This window comes from Lissotriton vulgaris, chromosome 9 (assembly GCF_964263255.1).
Source record: "Lissotriton vulgaris chromosome 9, aLisVul1.2, whole genome shotgun sequence".
Classification (NCBI taxonomy): domain Eukaryota; kingdom Metazoa; phylum Chordata; class Amphibia; order Caudata; family Salamandridae; genus Lissotriton; species Lissotriton vulgaris.
In genome coordinates, this window is record NC_141697.1 from 1223862363 (window position 1) to 1223885498 (window position 23136).

Sequence of the window (23136 nt, forward strand, 5' to 3'; positions counted from 1 at the left end):
GTAGAAATCTCGTCCCCTTTGTAGAACTGGGACCTCTTAAATTGATCCATTGGAAAGCATGACTTTGACCTCTTTGTGCAATAAATGAAGACGTGAGGGAGTGCACCACTGGGTGGCATTGTGGATGCTCTCTTCATGAACTTCAGGGTTTGACCAAAGGAGAAAATGGAAATTTTCGCACCCATGAGAGGAGGTGGATGGGAAGATACTATCCCGTTTGGATCATTTTATTATCTTCTGGCGTCTCAGCCATGGGCAGGTGTTCTATTGCGGATCCCTTGGCGAGAGAAACCAGCTGTTGATGACTGGTGGTATGCAGGATGTTGATAGCTCGGTCTATATTGCGGCTCACAGACCGTTGGGTCCTCTGTATGCGCTGAAGCCGCGTCATTTGGCTTCCCTGAATGTCAATTTCCTGTACTGCAGGGTGCATAAAGCCTTTGCTGTATCAGTGTTGGTTTTAATAGTTAACAGTGCCTCATCGATATGTTTTCCAAACAAAGAGTCCCCATTGAAAGCCATGTCCAATATCTTTGCTTGGACCGCAGGCTGAAGGTAGTGGCTTTTACCCATCGTTAGCAACGCAACACTGCAGTGCCAGCTAGCTGCCGAAAACCTGTGTTAGCTATGTCCATTGCATAATCAATAGTTTTTATGCTGCTCGCTCTCCTTACAATAGAGTCTTTCTGGCTTCTTGCCTTTTGTCTTCCGGGATGAGGTCTAACATAGAGGCCATGTCAGGCCACATCTGATGGTCATACCGGCAAATGATCGCTAGAGCTTCGGCTGCCCGGACTGTGACTGCTGCCATGCTGAAAAACTTTTCCCCATAATATCCAATCTGCGTCCCTCCTTATCAGGCGGAGTTGGGATGGGAGTGGCCAGAATCTTAAATCTCCTCTATGCTGCCTGCGAAATTACTGAATCCGGGCTTGGATGTCCTGTGAGGTAGGACAGAGAATACTTTAGAGCCCTGTATTTGTCAATCTGAGGGAGCACTGGCGTCTTCATAATTTTCACTCCCTTCTACCAGATGTATGGGAATAGAGGGTACAGATTTTCTTGTTTCCTCTTTGAAGTTATATAGGAAAAGGTCTGTATGCTTTACCGTCGTTGGCAGATGGAACCTGGTGGTTGTGCTCTCCATTAAATTGTGAAACTCTCCAATGTCTTCAGGAGGAGTCCCCGCTGGGTGATGCGGAGGGGGAGTGGGGATAATCTAGTTGTCCCAAGGATCCGTCGGTGGGAGCAGATCCGGGATCTCCCCTTCTTATCGAGCCTCATCTGAGCAAGAAGGATCTTCTGTGGCAGGTGATGCTATTAGTGGGCAAGATGTGATGCTAGGAGTCGCAGGTGGTAGTAAAGGCTGTGTTCTTGGAGGTTGCAACTGTTCTGGTTGGTTAGCCTGAGGTGGAAACCTCTGTCTGTAGTCAGCCAGCATTGCTTGAAGGTCCTGGATGAGAAGGTGGCAGATTTTATATTTCTCTGGGACAAGGCTCAGGAAGGAAGCCATAAGGTTATGATGTGGCAGAGCTATATATGGTTGATAATATTGCTCTTCATCCTCGTAATCCACATCTTCCTCCTGGCACTTGATGTGCAACTCAGACGAGCTATGAGCTACACCATAGGAAGGGGCTCGAGGCGTAGTAGGTTAGGATAATGTAGGCTCTGAGGAGACTAAGGGATGATCTTTTTTGAGGTTTTACTCTCATGGAAGGGCTTGAGATGTGTCCTGCCCCCTCTAGTTATCCTCTTGGGATTTGGTTTTTTTGTGAGGTCTAGAAGAGCATTCACTCTCTTCATCGGACGGCTTCTGCTGTTTAGTCATCTGGAGCCATAAAAGTAGCCTCCCTGCTCTATCCCGAAGAGTCTTTGAAGGGAAAGTGCAAAAAACCGTGAGCTGTCTTACCTCATTGGGGTGGAGGCAACATATGCGATCCTTGTGTGGATCATCCACATGAACTCCTTTCCTGCCACAGGTCTTACTTGGGCGGTAAAGGCCTTTTTTTAAACATCTGAAATGCTGGTAAAGTTGAGAGTTCAGGATAAAATAAGGAAGAGATTGAAGAAAAACTGAGTAGAACTCTGGGAGACTTCCTTCACACACAATGTGCGGTGAAAATCTGAGGGAAACTGCCTCTGCTAGGAGTGTTCTAGGGGGTGCAGACAGCTGATTGGCTATACTTAACATGTGGTCTTTTTTTATTTTTTAAAGGACATAGATAGGCTATCAAAGCTATGGCCTAGCGCCATTATAGACTATGGCATTTGTGAACTACTGCTTGATTACATTACCGTGGGACTCCCATCTCGACTATGGGGGAATGATTATAGCATATGAATCTATGAAAGATACCCCAATACTGGATAAGGGTTGAAAAACAACTAATTTGCCAACTCAAACAAATTAACAAAAAGAAGCGTTAAGAAGCCAGGCAGGCTAGGAATGCAACAAAAGTAAACGTAAATGAAGCAAACATAAAAACAGCATCCGCCAGAGTCAGGCACCTCGCAGCAGGAGAGCCGACGCCGGACAAAAAATAAAAAAAAGGTTGGACTCAGGTTTCAACATAGAGAACAATTCTAAATCGCCTTAACAGTGGCCATTGTTAAAAAGGTTGTTTTATCCCTTCAGCCCAAAAAAAATGGCTGGTCTTTGTACTTAAAAAATATTGATTGGCTTCAAAGCCTTAAATCAGAATTGGAGGTATGGTAACTTCCTGGTCTACCCGTGATCAAGGTAGACACAGTTTTCTAATGTAGGAAGGGCAATACAGCTGTTGAAAAACAAAACAAGATTCTACATTAGCAGAGATACTGTAATATTTATGAACGTTAAAGAACATATGAAGGAGAATGTTAATTCAAACTCATTGGCTGAAGTTTGCATTGCTTTAAATAAGGTGGACATGCTACTGAACAAACACTGATGTTGAGGCCAATGGCCATTATGAAACTATTTACTGCTAACCTAACATTACTGATCATTTTCAGCCTGATGAAGGGGAATAATTCAAGCATGTGAATTAATCATACAATGCCATATAACTGGTCTTTTGTTATGCATGCGAAAAAAGAGACTTTGCAATATGTGTGAATGGATATGCTTGGCTACAAAACAAGTTAATTCAACAATTGCTTCTATTATGCAATTTCAGGGAAAATGCTCTACAAAACTATCAAAACCTGATCGCCTTATAGGCTGCTGGAGAAGCAATCTTACTATTGTTCATCAAAAGATCTCACAAAGCAATCTGAAAGCAATAATTTACACAACAATTATCAAGAAAATATGTCCGGCCAAGAATCTCACTGACCTTTGAACAAACTGGGCAGACCAACTTGGATTTATACTGGCCCTGAAACAGGTCCACAATGAAAGAATCATTTCTCATCTTATGGCGATGCCAAGCTTCATCTGCTACAACCTGGAAATTGATAAATAAATTGAAATTTAGGCTTACAAAACATCCATTGACAACCCATTTGCCACACAAAAATAAAGAACAATTATATAATGCATGCAAGAGTTTTTACAACAGTTCCATTAAAATCCAGTGCAATGAGTCTGTGTGGAGTTGGAGGAGTCCGTATATGGGAGAGAAAAGCATCAGCATTTAAATACTCACATAATAAAAAAGGAATATGCTACTTACCAGTATGCATCTGTTCTTGGCATGTAGGGCTGCTGACATTCATATCTGTGCATAGATCGCCACCTAGTGTTGGGTCCAGATGATTGCACATTGTTGTCCTGGAAGAGTCTTCGAAGTATCACAAGATAGGTGGCTCCTCCCCCGGACTACAGTGCGCATGGGCATCCTCTCCATCCTCGGATTGTTTTTCGCCATTGTGGCAGAGATGGAGTATGATACAGTAAGTGATGTCCATGCTAGGGATTAATTCTGAGTGCTACAGCTGTGACAGGCACCGGGGAGGAGGGCGGGCGATATGAATGTCAGCAGCCCTACATCCCAAGAACAGATGCATACTGGTAAGTAGCATATTCCGTTCGAGGCATGTGGGCTGAATTCATATCTGTGCATAGAATGTGTAGAAGTCTCCCCCTTTGCAGTGGTTGCCCCTGCCAGCTGCAGCAGTCTGAAAAAGAGTCTTGAGTACAGCATGTCCTACAGCTGCTTGCTGTTTGGAGTGTAATCTACACAGTAGTGTTTGGTAAATGTATGTATGGTAGTCTATGTGGCTGCTCTACATATGTCTTCTAGAGGAATGCTTCCCAGGAAAGCCGTGGATGCCCCTAACTTGCGTGTTGAATGCGCTCTTGGGGGAACTGTTAATGTGCGTTTAGCTTTCTGATAAGAAATCTATATGCACTTAACAATCCATCTGGCTATACCCGATTTGGAAATGGGGTTGCCTTTGTGCTGTGGTGAAAAGGCAACAAACAGTTGCTTAGTTTTCCTGAAATGTTTTGTCCTGTCTATATAGTACAGGAGAGCTCTTTTAACGTCTAGGGTATGTAGAGCTCTTTCTGCCACTGAATCTGGTTTTGGGAAGAACACTGCAGTTCTATAGTTTGATTGATGTGAAACTGGGATACCACCTTTGGCATAAATTTAGGGTTTGTTCGTAGCACTACCCTATTTGCGTGAATTTGGATGAATGGCTCCTGAATAGTTAGGGCTTGCAGCTCACCGACTCTAAGTGATGTAATCGCCACTAAAAAAGGAATTGTATTTCACACGAGTGTAGAGGTTCAAAAGGTGGTCCCATCAGTCTGGTTAGAATCACGTTCATGTTCCAGACAGGTGAAGGTGGGTGTCTTGGAGGAATCACTCGTTTGAGTCCCTCCATGAAAGCTTTAATAGCAGGTACTCTGAAGAGTGAAAGGTGCTGCCTGTTCTGAAGATAAGCTGCCCCCGCAGCTAAATGTATACGTATGGAACGGTAGGCTAGATTGCATCTGTGTAAATGTAAGAGATAACATGTGATGTTTTGAGTTGATGCATCTAGCGGATTTATGTCATTATTGTTACAATAGATGACAAATCGTTTCCACTTCGCCGCATAGCATGCTCTGGTTGTAGGTCTTCTTGCCTCTTTGATAATGTTCATACAGTCCGGAGGCAAGTTCAGGTAACCAAACTCTATGACTTGAGGAGCCAGATCGCAAGGTTCAACTGTTGCGGATCTGGGTGCTGAATGTCTCCATGGCTCTGCGTTAAAAGACTGGGTGTTAATCGCAGCCTTTGATGAGGCACCACGGAAAGTTCTAAGAACGTGGTGTACCACGGTTGCCTCGCCCACGTTGGAGCAACTAGGATGAGTGTCATTGAGTGTTGTCGCAGTTTGCGTGCCACTAGTGGTATGAGCGGGGCTGGGGGAAAAGCGTACGCAAACCTGCCTGACGAGTTCATCCATATCGCATTGCCCTGAGACTGCGGCTGTGGAAACCTGGCAGCGAAGCTTTGGTATTTTGCGTTTTCCCTTGTGGCGAACAGGTCTATCTCTGGATGACCCCACTGCTGGAAGTACGGTTGTAGCACTGAGGTATGTATCTCCCACTCGTGCATCTGGTGGCTGTGTCTGCTGAGCAGATCAGTCATCTGGTTGTCCCTGCCTGGGAGGTGTTCCGCCATGAGGAAGATGTTTCTCTGAATGGCCCACTTCCACATGCTTTGCACTAGATGTGACAACTGTGGAGAGTGTGTCCCTCCCTGCTTCTGTATGTAGTACATGGCAGTCATGTTGTCCGTCCGGATCAACACGACTTTGTTGCACAAATGTACTTTGAACGCCTTCATTGCCATGAAGATTGCCATCAGTTCCAGCAGGTTGATGTGCATCTTCTTTTGCTGTGTCGTCCATAGTCCCTGCACGGTGTAATGGAGGGCATGCGCTCCCCATCCCAGGAGAGATGCGTCCGTCGTAAGCACTATTTGTGGTACAGGCTCTTGGAACGGTCGTCCCCTGAAAAGGTTTTGTGGGTTCCACCAATGCAGAGAGTTGTATGCGCGACCGGTCACCAACTCTAGGTCTTTTAATTGTTCTTGAGCCTGGTTCCACTGCCGTGCTAAGCACTCCTGAAGCGGACGCATGTGTAGTCTTGAGTGAGGGACTATGAAGATGCAGGAGGCCATCATGCCTATCAACGATTCAGAAAAGGGGGTGGTGATGGACAGAGTATCTGAATTAAGCAGAACACTCGTACCCAGTCAACAGATCAGGGCTTGATCCATCACCGTTTTTTTAGCATATAGACAAGTTCTGAGCTGGGATGGTGCAGTGAGCTAAAAAACTGTGATGGATCAAGCCCTGATCTTTGGACTGGGTAAGAGTGGTCTGCTCAATTCAGACACTCTGTTCATCACCACCCCCTTTTCTGAATCATTTTTGTCCACCATAAGCGTGGAAGGGTATACTCAGATGTGAGTCCCTAGCTCATTGCACCATCAGGATTCAAGCAAGCCGGGCCGAAGACGGCTGAAATGCCAGAAACCGGTCCCCGGTAGCTTGTTTCCTTCCCAGTATAAGAATTGGCTTGGTAGTTTGGTCTGCCCTGTTCCCATGATGCACTGGGCCAGGGTCAGACTAATTTGCATATAGCCAAGTTCTGAGCTGGGATGGTGCAGTGAGCTAAAAAACGGTGATGGATCAAGCCCTGATCTTTGGACTGGGTAAGAGTGGTCTGCTCAATTCAGACACTCTGTTCATCACCACCCCCTTTTCTGAATCATGCCTATCAACTGCATAAACACCCGTGCTGGGAGCGAGTGTTGGGGTCTGAATTTCTGAATCAGTAATTGAATGCTGTTGATTCTTGCTGAGTTTGGCTGTGCCTTTGCTGCCAGAGTGTCTATTGTTGCTCCTAGGTACTGTTGTACGTGGGCGGGTTGGAGATGAGACTGTGCAGTTTAATGAGAATCCGAGGCTGTGTAGGAGGTGAATAGTGCGGGACATGTGGCTGGCACATTGCTGGGCTGACTTTGCTTGGATGAGCCAGTCGTCCAGATAGGGGTAGACGTGAATATGGTTTCTCGTAGGTGCGCAGCTACTGTCGCTAGGCACTTGGTAAACACCCTGGGGGCTGTTGTCACCCCGAAAGGCAGGACCTTGAACTGGTAGTGCTGATTCTGTATGGTAAACCTGCGATACTTCCTGTGTGCTGGATGTATCGGTATGTGGAAATATGCATCTTTTAGGTCTAGTGTTGCAAGGAAATCTCCCTGACTGAGCAATGGTAGAACCTGCTGTAAAGTGAGCATGTGAAAATGTTCTGACAAGATGTATTGGTTTAGGGGCCTGAGGTCTAGTATTGGCCTGAGAGACCCGTCCTTTTTGGGGATTAAGAAGTACAGCAAGTGTACCCCTGTACCCTGTTGCTGCATAGGAACGAGTTCTATGGCCCCTTTTTGCAGCATGCTGATGACTTCTTGCTGCAATAAGTGTATGTGCTCTGCGGACATAGGACGGTGTCTTGGGGGTATGTTGGGTTGGATGGAGGTTAGCTCTAGACAATAGCCGTACTGAATAAGTTGTCTCACCCACCTGTCTGTGGTAATGCTTTCCCAGACTGGCAGAAACTGTTGTTATCGTCCCCCGACTGGTGTTACATGGTCTGGGGGCAGTGACAAGGCGTCACTGTTTAGTATTGGCGGAGGATCTGGTGTTGTTATTCCCTCGTCCTCTGCCCTTGTTGCTGTTGCCCCGGTATCCACCTCTATTGTTTTTATTATAGGTGGTCTGCGTGCTCCCTTTATTGTATGGAGTCTGCTGGGATGCCTGGCCTCGTGCAGCTCCTCTGTTACCGGAACGACGAAAGGAGCCTCCTCTGAATTGTTGTGACTGCAAGGCACCCATAGACTTGGCTGTCTCTGTGCCTTTTTTAATCTTCTCTAATATTGTGTCCACATCAGGACCAAATAAATAATCAGGGTTCACAGGCTGATTTAATAAAGTGGTTTGAATCTCAGGTTTGAACCCCGAGATGCGTAACCAAGCATGTCTCCTGAGCATGACACTTGTGTTGATGGCCCTGGCTGCGGTGTCTGCTGCGTCTAGCGCACATTTAATGGACGCGTTGGATATGAGTTTCCCCTCTTGTATCAGTGTTTCTGCTCCCTCCTTGTAGGCATCAGGCAAATGTTGAAGCAGTTGCTCTAGTGTGTCATAATGCGCCCTATCGTATCTGGCTAATAGGGCTTGTGTATTAGAAATTCTCCATATATTAGCTGCTTGAGCAGCTACCCTTTTTCCAGAAGTTTCTAATATCTTAGACTCCTTGTCTGGAGGAGGAGCATCACCAGTGGTTTATGAGTTGGCACGCTTACGAGCATTTGATACCACCAAAGAGTCCAATGGCAGCTGTCCCTTAATATATGGGTCCACAGGTGCCGGTCTGTATTTTCTTTCGATTCTGGGGTTAACAATCCTTGCTCTTGTGGTTTCCTTGAAAATGTCTCCTGCGTGTTTAAGGACACCTTTCAACATTGGCAAAGTCTTGACTGATTTCTCTGAAGTGGAGAAAGTGTCAAATAGGAAGTCCTCTTCAATTGGGTCAGCATGCATTTCCACATCATGATTCTGTGCTGCCCTTTCTATTAATGCGTTAAACGCAGCTGTATCCTCTGTTGGCGAAGTCTTGACAGGATAAGAAGGAGTGTCAGGAATAGTCTGTGACTCCCCCGGGTCAACAGGGTCTGTCCAGGCTTGAGTCTGGTCATCCTGATCCGTGTCCGCAGGGTAATTATATTGTTCATTATAGTGTTACCCCATATCCTCATTAGTGCGTGTGGGTGAGTATGCATTAGTGTCCTGGCCATGGTAACTTACAGTCTCAAAAAGGACAGGCGATGTGGAAGAATACTTTTTCTTTTTGAGAGGAATTTTATATGATTCAAGAGGATTTTCTGACCTGATCTTCCGCTGATAAACAGTAAGTCTGCCAGAGTCGGAGTCGGTATGTAGCTTCGACTGCTCATCATAGGAGGGCTCTTGGTACACAATGTCCTCTTCTAGAGAATGACTCCTTTTACCCATCGACACCACCTTGGATGTTTCGATCCCGGTTTTCAGATCGAGCGCCTTAGGGCGTGCAGTCGGGGGCAGTCCGAATTTTATCGGTGGCATAGTTTTTGTCAACAGACTGACCTTCTTCGGGCCGGCATCGATATTGGTCCGACCGACTTTGCCTGTTCGCCGATATCTTTGTGGGCCTGCGTCGAATTAGGCGCCTGTTGCGTTGGAGGCGCGCTCTTCTGCCTCGCCTCGACGTACTCCTTTGAGCCCCTCTTGGATTTCGGCTCGAGGCCTTTGACGAACTGTGGCCTGTCGACTCGTTGCTTCGGATCGAGAACCTTCAGAGACTAGAGTCCCTTATTTGTGTCGCTGTCCGTCGGCGTCGACCTCGTCGGTTTGACATGCTTGACTTTAGTGATGGACTTCAGCGCACCGATCTTTGGTTCAACACCCCTTATTTGTGACCCCGCAGGGTCGTCAACACTTTTCTTCTTTGTCGAATCCGATGGGTTTGAACTCTTCGATCCGAAGACTGCCTTCAGCAGTTTCGGTTTCGTTTTCGACTCAATGGCTTTCAGTTTTGATTTAACTAGATCGACCGATGGCTCGTGTGATATATTCTTAGCCGGGCCGAGACGCGGGGCTATAGTGAACCGAGAACCGACTGCTGTCCTAGATCCTCAGTCTCGATGACCTCATCGTCTTCTTCATCGAAGATATTCACCGGGTCGGGCGCTGGCTTCGCCATCGTCTGCCTCGCTGCGCGTCGAAGTCGAAGCGTCTTCTTCAAACTGAACTGAGCACAAGCTAGACAGTTGGTCTCATTGTGCTCCGGAGATAAGCACTTGTTGCACACCGGGTGTACATCGATGGGTGGGTACTTAGAGTTGCAAAGGGGGCATCGTTTGAACGGGCTCCGTTCCATCGATGATCGGGCCTCTGGTGTCGAAAAGGCCACGCGGCTCTCTTCGACGTCCTGCTCGAAAGGAACTGGAACAAATTACTCGGCACCGATCAAAATAACAATACCGACGACCTCGAAGGCCTTTTGGCCTTTAGAAAAGTTTCCGAACTTGAGTAAAGAAAGTAAATCCGAACCCAATGGCGGAAAAAAACAATCAGAGAAAGGAGAGGATGCCCATGCGCACTGTAGTCCGGGGGAGGAGCCATCTATCTCGTGATACTTCGAAGACTCTTCCAGGACAACAATGTGCAATCATCCGGACCCAACACTAGGCGGTGATCTATGCACAGATATGAATTCAGCAGCCCACATGCCTCGAACACATGGTTACAACATTTTAATGAGATGGTGTCTGACCCCAGTCCATTTGCATACAATGTTTGGGTCACCACCAGATTGTGGCATTGTCAGACGTACAGAGGTACACTTTCATATGTGGTGGAAATGTGATGTGAGCTGTATATTTTGGAAACATAGTTAATAAAATCAAATATGTCATGGGCCTGGCACTCAGGATGGACACTGATGTGTTGGTATTGGGTGACAGGGGAGAGGACTCCTTATCAATTGTCTTCACCAATAGGAAAGCTTCTCACACACCTACGCATATCAGCTAAGCTCACTAGTGCTCATTTTGTGAATTTACAACGCCCCCCGATAGCGGTATGGTGGTAGAAGGTATTGGGCAATCAACGCAATAGAAAAGCTTACAGCAATAGTGAGGGATAGAGTTGTGCAGTTTTAGAGGATGAAAATAAGTTACTTACCTGTAACTACGGTTATCCAGTATTGGTAGCTTTCATAGATTAACATGCCTGAATCATTCCCCTTGGGAGTCCCACAGAACATAATCAAGCAGTATTTAAATAATGCTATAGGCTATAATGGCTTGAGCCATGTTTTACATAGCCTATTTTTTTTGTAAAAAGGACTAAATGTTAAATGCAGCCAATCGGCTGCTAGCACCCTCAGAGGCAGTTCCCCGCAAATTTTCCCTGCATGGGAACAGTCTCTATGGGGAGGAAGGTGGGTGCGTGTGAATCTATGAAAGATACCAATACTGGATAACCATAGTTACCGGTAAGTAACTTTTTTTCTTATCTAGTTTTGGGGTATTTTTAGTAGATTCATATGCCTGAATCAGAGTAGCAATAAGTCACATATTATCTAGCCTATTGAGGATGGTGGGTGACTTCTAAAACAAAGTGAACCTCACAAATTTGAGGTAATACCAGAGGCACCTTAAAGGCTATACCTGTGCCTACTACTTTGTTTTTTGGTTGTTTTGAATCAAGGGATGGAAGAAAAGAAATGAATGGAACAATCGTAAGAAAAAACTTAAGTTATTGCTTATATACTCAAATTTTCATATACAAAGCATTAGCGAGAGGCAAGGAAAAAAACAGAGTAATTTGTTAATACACCTTACCCAGTAATGTTTTACTTGATTAAGAACATGCAAGCTTAAGAAATCACCCCAAGAACAAAAGACTCTTTCTTAGGGTTAGAACAAGGATTACATTAATGGAAGAGATAGCAAAGCACCGCCTGGCTCACTACCTCATCTGCTACATGTGCGGACTCCTGGCAGTAGTGCTGCGTGAAGGTGGGAGTGGTCCTCCAGGTTACAGCACAACAGATTTTTTCCAGAGTCACTCCCGCGAAGAGGGCAGCTGATGTGGCAACTTCTCAAGTGGAGTGAGCCTTTGCTGTCCTTTTCAAAGGTTTGTAAGCTTTTACATGACAGAATTTTATCGCATCCGATATCCATCTTGCGATAGTGCAAAGGTCCCTTCTCTGCCTTGGCCATAGGCAACTAACAACCAATTAGTTCCGCCCTTGGGATTGTGTTCTCTTGCAGGCCCCTTGACAGGAGAAACCAGCTGTCACAGATTGATGGTAGGTGGAGGGTTGATAGTTCTGCCTGTATTGAGCCTGATCGGGATGGTATTCCTGTTCCCTCTGAAAAACTCCTCTGTATGCGGGGAACACGTGTCCTTTCGTGCCCTTGAAGGGCATTTTTCTATATTGGAGGGTGGTTAACTATTTTGCTGTGTCAGTGTCCGTTTTTATGGATATCAGCGCATCATCGATAAGCTTGCCGAATAAAGAATCTCCATCGAATGCCATGTCCAAGATTTTTGTTTGAACTTCAGACCTGAAGGTGGGGGCATCAACCACCCCTGATGTCTCAACACTGCTGCGCTTGCCTGTTGTCGGAAACTTTTGTTAGATATATCCATATCCAGATAAGGATCTTTATCGCCTCTTGTTTCTTATCTTCAGGGATGAGGTCCGATAAGGTTGCCATATCCAGCCACAGCTGTCGGTCGTAAAGGTCGGTTGTGTCAGAGCGTTGGCTGTCCGAATGTAAGCAGCAGCCATGGTTAAAAAAAGTTTTCCCATGATGTCCAAATTGCGTCCCTCCTTTTCCGGTGGTGTCGAAATTGGGGTAGCCGGATTATTCGAGCTCCTCAGCACGTCTGCAAAATGACTGAATAAGGCTTAGTGTGACCAGTCAGGCAAGAATGTGAATCTCCAGGGATCCTGTACTTCTTGTCTATTCGAGGGAGAACCAATGTTATTGAGGCCGGCGTTTTCGTTATTTTTACTCCCTCCTGCCAGATATAATCTATAATGGAGATCGTACGAAAAGATTTCTTGGCTTCCTCCTTAAAATCATACAGAAAGCAATCTGCAAGTGTAACAGCCATAGGGAGATGGAACCTGTTGGACGCTCTCGCCATCAAGTTGTGGAGCCCCCCTGATGTCTTTTGGAGGCGAGTCCACTGGATGATGTGCCGGAAGGGAGGGTGTAGGGTTTTTATAGTCATCCCGGGGGTCCACTGGTTAATGTGGTTCCGATCTCTCCTTCTCTCTCATCTTCTGAAGATGAGTTTTCTTAATCAGGTGCCCGTGTTGGAGGGCGCAGTATCGTAGGTGCTGTTGGTCGGGGTAAGGCAGGCGCTGTTGGGAGCTGTGGCTGATGTGGCGGTGGCTCAATCTGGACATCTTGGGGGAGGAAATCACTGCCTATAGTCCGCCAACATGGTTTGAAGGTCTTGGATTAAAAACTGTGGTAAATGCACCATTTCCCTAAGACTAGGCTCAAGGGGATAGCCATGAGTTTGGAAATGGCATGAAGAACCAGATATGGCTGGTAATATTGCTCATCCTCAAACATCCTCTTCATCCTGGCATTTCACATGCAACTTGGACGGGCTATGAGCCATTCCATATACCCCATCATCATCCTCCTCCTCATCTTCTGATTGTTGGAAGTCCAATAAGTGCGAGGGAGGCAATGGGGAGATTTTGCAGAGGGATGAAAAATCTGGGTGGAGAAAGGTCTTTGCTACTCTGGTTATATTGACAGTTGTCAACTGTGGCGTTGAGGGCACCAACAACTTTGAAGAAGGAATATTAGTCATCGGCGGTGTGGTCGCTGGTGTTACCGTTGATGGTGTAGTCGGTTCGCTCATAGACGACAGGGTTGCAGACGGGATTGTCGTCGACAGGGCGCTAGCCGACGGCGCCTTCTTCATCAACTGTCGTGTCGATGAGTCGGACATCAACAGGATAGATGTCAAGGAGTTCTCATTATCAACAATGATGTTTTTGTCTTTTTTCCTTGTAGAGTCTGTGGATGAGGCTCTATTACGTTCTTTCTCCTTTCTCACAGGAGAGGTGGGAACAGATTTTGTAGGCTCTGAGGAGACTTTATGGTGCTTCTCCTTTCTATAGCCTTTGCCCTCCTGGGAGGGTTTTAGGTGTTTCCTGCCCTCACCAGGGGTATTATCTTGAGACCTGTATCTTTTGTGTGGTCTGGATGAGCCATCACTGTCCTCTTCAGAAAACATTTGTTGCTTGGAGGATTGGAGCCACAAAAGCATCCTCCCCGCTCTATCCCTCAGTTTTAGAAGAAACGGTCTGACAGATCTTGCACTGTCGTAAATAAGAGAAGGTTGAAGGCAGTAAATATAATCTTTATGTGGATCATCCATGTGGACTCTCTTCCTGCCACAGGTCTTATATGGGACGGAGAGGCCTTTCTTATCTTGCATGCTGAAAGGACCAATCTTCATGAAAATTCCAGAAAGAAACAGAGTAGAACTTAAGGGGGACTCCCTTCACACATGACGTGCGGTAAAAATCTGAGGGAAACTGCCTCTACTAGGAGAGTTCTAGAGGGTGCTAACACCTGATTGGCTGCATTCAACATTTAGTCCTTTTATTTAAAAAAGGACACGGATCAGGGCCATTGTAGCCTATGCTGTTATTTAGATACTGCTTGATTATGTTACCGTGGGACTCCCATCTGGACGACAGGGAATGATTCAAGCATGTAAATCCATGAAAGATACCTCAATACTGCATAAGTGGTCCCCTTTTCGCATTTATCTAAAAAGTCAGGGATGGCTAGGTCTAGGCTGAGGCAAGATCCCCCAGTTTTGCATGAATCCGGCATATTCAATCCAAGCTCCCCTGGGATTCCTCTTCAGATGCTGATGGAGCTACTCTTTAAATATTACATAGGAGGAATGGTGTTTGAGAGGCATTCGTTGCAGGTGTACAGAAGGGTGAGGTCTCAGTGGTAGGGAGACATGTGGGGCAGAATGGTCCATCGGTGGAAACAGAATTTCTTACCAAATATAACGGCCAAATAAAGAGACAAATAACAGCTTATACTTTATTTTAATAAATGCACGGTTCTTTTTTTGAAATCTCATTGTTATATTGATTTCATCTTGATCCAACAGCATAACTGATGTTGATATTAAGACTATGTATATCTTGAAGTTGTAATGTAAAGACACTGACTGTGAACTAAGGATACACTTAAGCCTGATAGATAGGAAGTGGCTGTAATTGTGCGCAGGACATTAAAAAAAAAATTAAGGAGAAGCTTTTTTAGCTAGACAACGTAGAACTAGTGTTTTTAATGATGTTTTGTGTGTAGTGTGACAAAAATATTAAAATTAGTTGGAAAACAAAATTCAGTTCAGCACAGAGTTGTTGAAGTTGTCACACGGCCAAGTAGTGGGTCCTCAGATTTTACAGTTTGTCCATGCAACTACAGGTTCACAACTCACAGATTAAGTACGCAACAAAGTTGGTCAGAAGTTGTTCGCACTTTTAGGCAACCAAGTTCATCTAGAAAAAACTGAGATCTGGCCACAATTACAGTTGGATAGAGACAACAGAATCCTAGAGATTAACTATCAATCATGCAGAAAGGGTATGAAATAGCTCAAAAGACCAGGCAAAATTAATTAAAGTTCTTTCTTAGGATCAGTGCTTGCAATATGGGTTAGCTAATGATCACCACATATTATATCTTTCAAACAAAAAGAATCAAGTGCAGACATGCATGGGCTGTAAACTAACGCTATCAGGTGGCTCTATCTAAGGTTACCAGATGGCAGCACAATAGTAAGGACACATTGCTCCTGCCCTCGGCATTGGGTTTAAAAATCAATCTTTTGAGGTGTGATGGCCGAAGTGACCCAGAACTACAACTTACAGATTGCATTCAGTTGTGGAACAACAACTGAGGGCTGAAACACCAAGTCCTTGGCGACATGCTGTGAACTGTTAACCTAATAGCTCAAGAGAGTCAAAAGTCTACTCAGATTCCACTTGGATGGATTACAGAGGACTTCAATAAATCAAATGAAGGAAACACAAGCATTTACAATGCAATGGTCTCGGCATTTTTAATGGTAGAGTTATTGGCATTGCTCATTATTATTATTTTTTTAAATAAATAAATGGCATTGTCATTTACAATGCCAATAGCTTAATAGCTCGCAAATGCATGACCTATTGCATTTACACCCACACAGAGCCACCCACACAAAACCACCCACACACAGAGCCACACACACAGCCCCACACACACACACAGAGAGCCACACACACACACACACAGCCCCACACACACACACACACAGCCCCACACACACACACACACAGCCCCACACACACACACACACACACACACAGAGCCACACACACACAGAGAGCCACACACACACACAGAGCCACACACACACACACACAGAGCCACACACACACACACAGAGCCACACACACACACACAGAGCCACACACACACACACAGAGCCACACACACAGAGCCACACAGCCACACACACACAGACAGAGCCACACACACACACACACAGAGCCAGACACACCCACACACAGAGCCCCACACACCCACACACAGAGCCCCACACACCCACACACAGAGCCCCCCCATACACACAGAGCCCCCCACACACACACAGAGCCCCCCACACACACACAGAGCCCCACACACACACACAGAGCCCCCCACACACACAGAGCCCCACACACACACAGAGCCCCACACACACACAGCCCCACACACACACAGCCCCACACACACACAGCCCCACACACACACAGCCCCACACACACACAGCCCCCCACACACACACACATCCCCCCCACACACACACACACACACACACATCCCCACACACACAGCCCCACACACATACAGCCCCACACACACACACATACAGCCCCACACACACACATACAGCCCCACACACACACACACATACAGCCCCACACACACACACACATACAGCCCCACACACACACACATACAGCCCCACACACACACACACACAGCCCCACACACACACACACACAGCCCCACACACACACACAGCCCCACACACACACCCCCACACACACACACACAGCCCCCCACACACACACAGCCCCACACACACACACACATCCCCACACACACACACACACACACACACACAGCCCCACACACACACATCCCCCCACACACACACACACATACAGCCCCACACACACATACACACACATACACACATCCCCACACACACATACACACATCCCCACACACACATACACACATCCCCACACACACATACACACATCCCCACACACACATACACACATCCCCACACACACATACACACATCCCCACACACACATACACACATCCCCACACACACATCCCCCCACACACACACACCCACACACACATCCCCACACACACACACATCCCCCCACACACACACACACACATCCCCCCACACACACACACACATCCCCCCACACACACACACACATCCCCCCACACACACACACACATCCCCCCACACACACACACACATCCCCCCACACACACACACATCCCCCCACACACACACACACATCCCCCCACACACACACACACATCCCCCCACACACACACATCCCCCCACACACACACACACACATCCCCCCCCACACACACACACATCCCCCCCCACACACACACACAGCCCCCCCACACACACACACAGCCCCCCCCACACACACACACAGCCCCCCCCCACACACACACACAGCCCCCCCCACACACACAGCCCCCCACACACACACAGCCCCCCACGCACACAGCCCCCCACACGCACACAGCCCCCCACACGCACACAGCCCCACACACGCACACAGCCCCACACACGCACACAGCCCCACACACGCACACAGCCCCACACACGCACACAGCCCCACACACGCACACAGCCCCACACACGCACACAGCCCCACACACACACACACACAGCCCCACACACACACACACACAGCCCCACACACACACACACACACACACGCACACACACACACACACACAGAGCCACACACACACAGAGAGCCACACACACAGTCACACCCAGACCCAGAGCCACACACACACCCAGAGCCACACACACACCCAGAGCCACACACACACCCAGAGCCACATACACATCCAGAGCCACATACACACACAGGAGAGTAAGCACAGCGAGGGGGCAGGGAAGCAAGCACAGCCAGGGGAGCGAGCACAGCGAGGGGGCAGGGGAGCAAGCACAGCCAGGGGAGCAAGCACAGCGAGGGGGCAGGGGAGCAAGCACAGCCAGGGGAGCAAGCACAGCCAGGGGGCAGGGGAGCAAGCACAGCCAGAGGAGCAAGCACAGCGAGGGGGCAGGGGAGCAAGCACAGTCAGGGGAGCAAGCACAGCGAGGGGCCAGGGGAAAAAGCACAGCCAGGGGAGCAAGCACAGCGAGGGGCCAGGGCAAAAAGCACAGCCAGGGGAGCAAGCACAGGGAGGGGCCAGGGGAAAAAGCACAGCCAGGGGAAAAAGCACAGCCAGGGGAAAAAGCACAGCCAGGGGAAAAAGCACAGCCAGGGGAAAAAGCACAGCCAGGGGAAAAAGCACAGCGAGAGGGCAGGGGAGCAAGCACAGCCAGGGGAGCAAGCACAGCGAGGGGGCAGGGGAGCAAGCACAGCCAGGGAAGCAAGCACAGCCAGGGGGCAGGGAAGCAAGCACAGCCAGGGGGCAGGGAAGCAAGCACAGCCAGGGGGCAGGGAAGCAAGCACAGCCAGGGGGCAGGGAAGCAAGCACAGCCAGGGGGCAGGGAAGCAAGCACAGCCAGGGGGCAGGGAAGCAAGCACAGCCAGGGGGCAGGGAAGCAAGCACAGCCAGGGGGCAGTGAAACAATCCAAAATACTCCTGGAGTCGCAGTCAACCTCCTTTGTCAATGGACTCTCCCAATTTCTACCGGAAAAGAAGGGCTCGCTGAAACGCTGTTTTCAAACAAACGATCGATCATAATCACTCAAAGTGTGCCTGGATCTTACAGCTGGGAGTCACAGAGAAGCTGCAACTCCTTCGCCACAGCTGCGTTGCGCACTCAGCAACCCCCACCAGATGAAGCAGCCCGCCGCAGCAGACAAGGAATTGGGGCGACTGGTGTCCGACTCCAGCACCTCGGCTCGGATCAGCACTCAATGCCCCCATTGACAGAAAATTAGTAAAAGCAAAGGCACGTTACCAAATCTTTTGAAAACAAGCTTTTGGTTTCTTTTGGTTTTTCATATAAATACAATCTGTGCGGGCGAGTCCTGTTCGGCTGTGCTTTCGTTGGCCCGCCTCTTCCGGGCACTTTGAAGGCGCATTGCTGGGACTGACTGCCCGATTGTAAGCGGCGATGGAGGGGAACCTGGCTTGCAGCCAGAGGGGGCATTGTCGCTGGCAGCGGTTCCTGGAAGCTCTGCCAGCTGTAAGCGCAACTCCGCGCCGTATAGCGGCCCCTCTGTGCTTTCGGCTGCAGACACATAGGTCAGTAGGTGACGGATACACCGCAAGCATGTCCGCCTTCTCGGGCTCCAGGACTAAAGAGAACATTCACTCATCACCGCGCACCAGCACGAACCTTTACTTACCATATCCGGTATCCCGGCGCCTCTGTAGTACACGTTCACTCGCCACCAGTCAGAGCCAGGAAGCATGCACTGAGCAAGCCCAAGGAATACAGCCAGCGCTCACTCCCATAAACGCAGGCGAATACAACAACTTTGCAGTCAAAAAGTCACGCAAGTGTGATCTGTTTAGATGAAAATCATTTGAGTGCATGCAATGTTTTCTCTCCAGCACAAACCTAACAGATTCCATTATACCACAGTGATATCAGAATATAGACGATTCTACATGTCGGCATGTAACACAAAAAGTTCTAATACATAAAGTTGTAGACACTACATATCGATCGAAGTAAAACAGTCACATTCCCAGGAAATATCATGCGTAGAAGCACAAGTTTTAAGCTGGGAATTTCAAGGCTGCTCAGTGTTTTAAAGACAACCTACGTACCTATTAATAAATTGGCTTTTAAAGTTCATTACTGCAAAGCTATACACCAGGGGTCCCCAAACCGGTCCTGGAGGACCGGATCCATGCCAGATTTTTTGGGCATCCCCATTGAGATACATGTAGTAATTTTAAAAATCTAGCATGGATCCGGCCCTCCAGGACCGGTTTGGAGACGCCTGGTATACACAATAGTAAACTAAATAAAAACGTTTCATCTTTTCCTTGCTGTTTCACACTGGCATCGCCTGTTCTGTCCCCACCAAAGAGATCCGTGCTCCTCAAATAATAATAATAAAATAGGTATTTTTCTGTAGCGTTTCAGGAAGAAAATCCCCTGCTTCTCAGCGTTGCTGTTACAGAAGCTACAGCGAGTTCCCCACCTCAGCGCTACACAATGGTTTTTCCCTAGCTTCAAAGCTGTGAGCGCGCCCCTTGCACAGCGCCAAGTCGCCGCCTTTTCACGCTCCCGACAGCCAGCCTACCTGTTTTGTACACAATGATGTGCGTCTGCAGCTTTTGTTTTTGTTTTTTGCAGAGGTACTCCTCTTCAAACTGGGTGATATCCATGGTGCTCAGCTTCCTGGTGCTGTCAGCAGTGGACTCTGCCGTCGGAAAGTGACTCACCAACAGAACGTGTCCCATGTACTTGCAGGCTTTCACTATCTGCTCCCAGGCTCTCAGAGGCAGACAGCAGCAAGACACCATCTTCGCCCCCCCCGGTTTAATAAAGTTTATAACCTTCAGGAACAATCGGAGCGAAGAAAGTTTTCCCGCCGGGCACACACTGCTTGCTCTGAACCTCTCTCGGTGTTCCGTGCAGGGTTGTTCTCTTGTGAACGTCAGGCTCCCTTCAAAACCGTATCAGACTGGCCCGAGCTTCCTAGTTTAGAAACAATGATAGGTACCATTCGGAGACTGCTGTTGACATAGGGCTGAACACACAACTCTTTGCCAGGTAAATGCGGCGAAATATAAACCGGCCTTGCATGCGGGAAGGAACAACCACAATGGGTGCGTTTCAGTTTTCACGTTTCATTGCAAAGCTGACATTAACCCAACCAGGAAGAAAGACTTTCGTACGACTGGAGACCTCCGCAACAACAACAACAACAAAAAAATGGCAGCCGCAAAGCTCCGAAAATGTTCAGAATTGGGGGCGTGTTTTTGGCGTTCTGAGTGACAGATGTCACAGGTCGAAAGAACGCAAAAAAACACGCCCCCGAATCCGAAAGAGACGAGGCTTAAACTGAGTGATGCTCCTCTCATCCAATGGCTGGCCTCCGTTTAGGGAGCCAGCCAATGGAAGAGAGAGGCGGGTTCAAGCCCCATACTACAAATCATTAAATCTCCCACCGGAGACTGCGCAAGCGCAGCCTTCGGTCCTCGACCTAAAAAATTGACAGAAAAGAAACAAGATAATGGCCTGTTACAATAGTTAACCCATTAAGTGTATTCTGTATAGTCTAAATCGGTTTACATTCTTAACCTTCTCTCCACCTCAGTGGCAGGAGAACAAAAGAGGAAATGGGGATATAGCATCACTTTTCACCTATCCACTGCTTTGATAGTTGGAAACCCATAAGTAGGTGGTGAAAACAGTCCCAGTACCTGGCCATCATTTGAGGCGATAGAGCTTACTCCATACCAAGGAGGAAGGGAAAAGAGGGGTTGGACGAGCATGCATAGAGCAAATCCCACACTGGATATTTTGTGTATTTAATTTATTGGGTTCTTTATGCTAAAAGCTCAAAACCAAGAAAAATTGCAGTACAAGAACATTTAACGTATTATATAGCACACAATCGCACCACAGTCAATTATAATCAATACTGTGGTGAAAAGCTGATGGGAAAGCTTCAGAGGAATGTAACAGATGAAAAATTGGGGAACAGCCTACCACAATAGGAGTGAGTTCCCAAAATGTGTAGTCAAGAAGAGAAATCAAATTACACCAAGAAGGAAGTACAATGTGGGGAAAAAAAGCCCGACAGCAACATGAGTTGACTTAGTTGGATAAACAAGATAAATGGACTCTAAAAATCCCTGAATTTTTTTACTCCTTTCAGATCTGCAAGTCTTACTGTAAAGAAGAGTACTGTGCAAATCTTATGTAATTACCCTATTGGTAACACTGAACCCCTAAAGTTATGACAGTCTTGATGTCAGGTACTACCTGGCCACTGGCAAATACAGCACATCACCAGATGCCTCCAGACTTCTACTAGTTGCACTTGAATTACTTCGCAATCAAACTTTGCAGCACCCTGGCAGACACCCCTGACCACAAGGGCATGCTCAAGCAAATATGCCATTGGCCAGCATCAAAGGTATGTCATCCTTCTATGCTATTAACCAGTCAGGATTGCCGCAAAGGATGGCAGCAAAGGAATGAGTGCCATTAGCTGCAGGTTGGTGCTGGAGAGTTACTTTCTCTCACTAATGTCTGGTCCACTAGTCTCAATCTTTATGATCTCAGTGGGGACCACCTGCCTTTGACCTCTAAATTAGCCTCCCTAAATATCTTTGCTTTAGAGGGCCATACTGCTCCTATTACTCTCCTTGCATCTCACCTCACTCCTTAAAAGGTCTCCAAAACTAGGCTACAGTCAAACACCCGCAGAATAACAAACCATATATTAATAGAACCATCTGGCCTTTGCTGCCTGAGAGAATCCATCTCAAACTTTGCCCCTGCAGGTTACTTCATATTTAGCCAAGATACACAAATTGCTAGAGGATTGATAGAAGAGTGCTACGTTTCTAGCTCCCAATTTTTCAACAGGCAGTGAATACCTCATTTGTAAACGGACTAGATCCCCAAAATATTGCCTGGATAGTCTGCCATCTGCTACTTAAATGAGCGCTATATAAACACACTTATTAATCTGGTAGAGTACTGGTCAGTCAAGTCCCCCTCAACAATTCTAAGAACCTTCAATATATGGTTTGATGAACTCTCCAGCACTACAATGTCATATTTAATCATCTTGTGCACAGAAATGGGCTGCTTCAGACAATTACCACACCCATATACAATAAGGGACATATTATAATGTATTTTCCAATAAAATTGTAGACATCAAGCAATATCGAGCCTGTGACATGGTCACGTGCCAAGATTAACTTCCTTTTATGCTTTTCACAAATCCCCTCTCACCAAGCTCACCCAAACCTCTGTTGAAAAACAAGACTGTCAATTTGAGGCTTCCTTCTTTGCATAGACGATCGCTAACCTTTGCCCCAGAATTAAAAAAAGAACTATTCTATGAAAGTATTTGATGTCTTCACCTCAAACAAAAATGACTTTCTGATCTCTTCTGATGCACCCCTGGTATGATAACGAATAGTTTCTTACCTGTCTGTGTAGTTTTGCAGCTTGAAGATCTTTCTGGATTCACTATGCTGTGCATATTCCGCAATCTGGTGGTTGGGTCTGGAATCGTAGTCTTTTTTTTTTTTTTTTTCGTAGCCCAGGTGGGTGTCGACGTCCCACCTT

At 47.2% G+C, this 23136-nt stretch overlaps 1 protein-coding gene across 10 annotated transcripts in view; it reads right to left on the reverse strand.

The window, feature by feature from the left end:
- USP19 (ubiquitin specific peptidase 19) overlaps window positions 1-23136 on the reverse strand; it is a 471392-nt gene that overhangs the window by 224773 nt on the left and 223483 nt on the right. For all 10 annotated transcript variants that reach the window (XM_086939352.1, XM_086939351.1, XM_086939350.1 and 7 more), the window contains one exon: window positions 3321-3431. In XM_086939352.1, the coding sequence (XP_086795478.1) occupies window positions 3321-3431 (111 nt within the window). The remainder of the gene's footprint in view (window positions 1-3320; window positions 3432-23136) is intronic.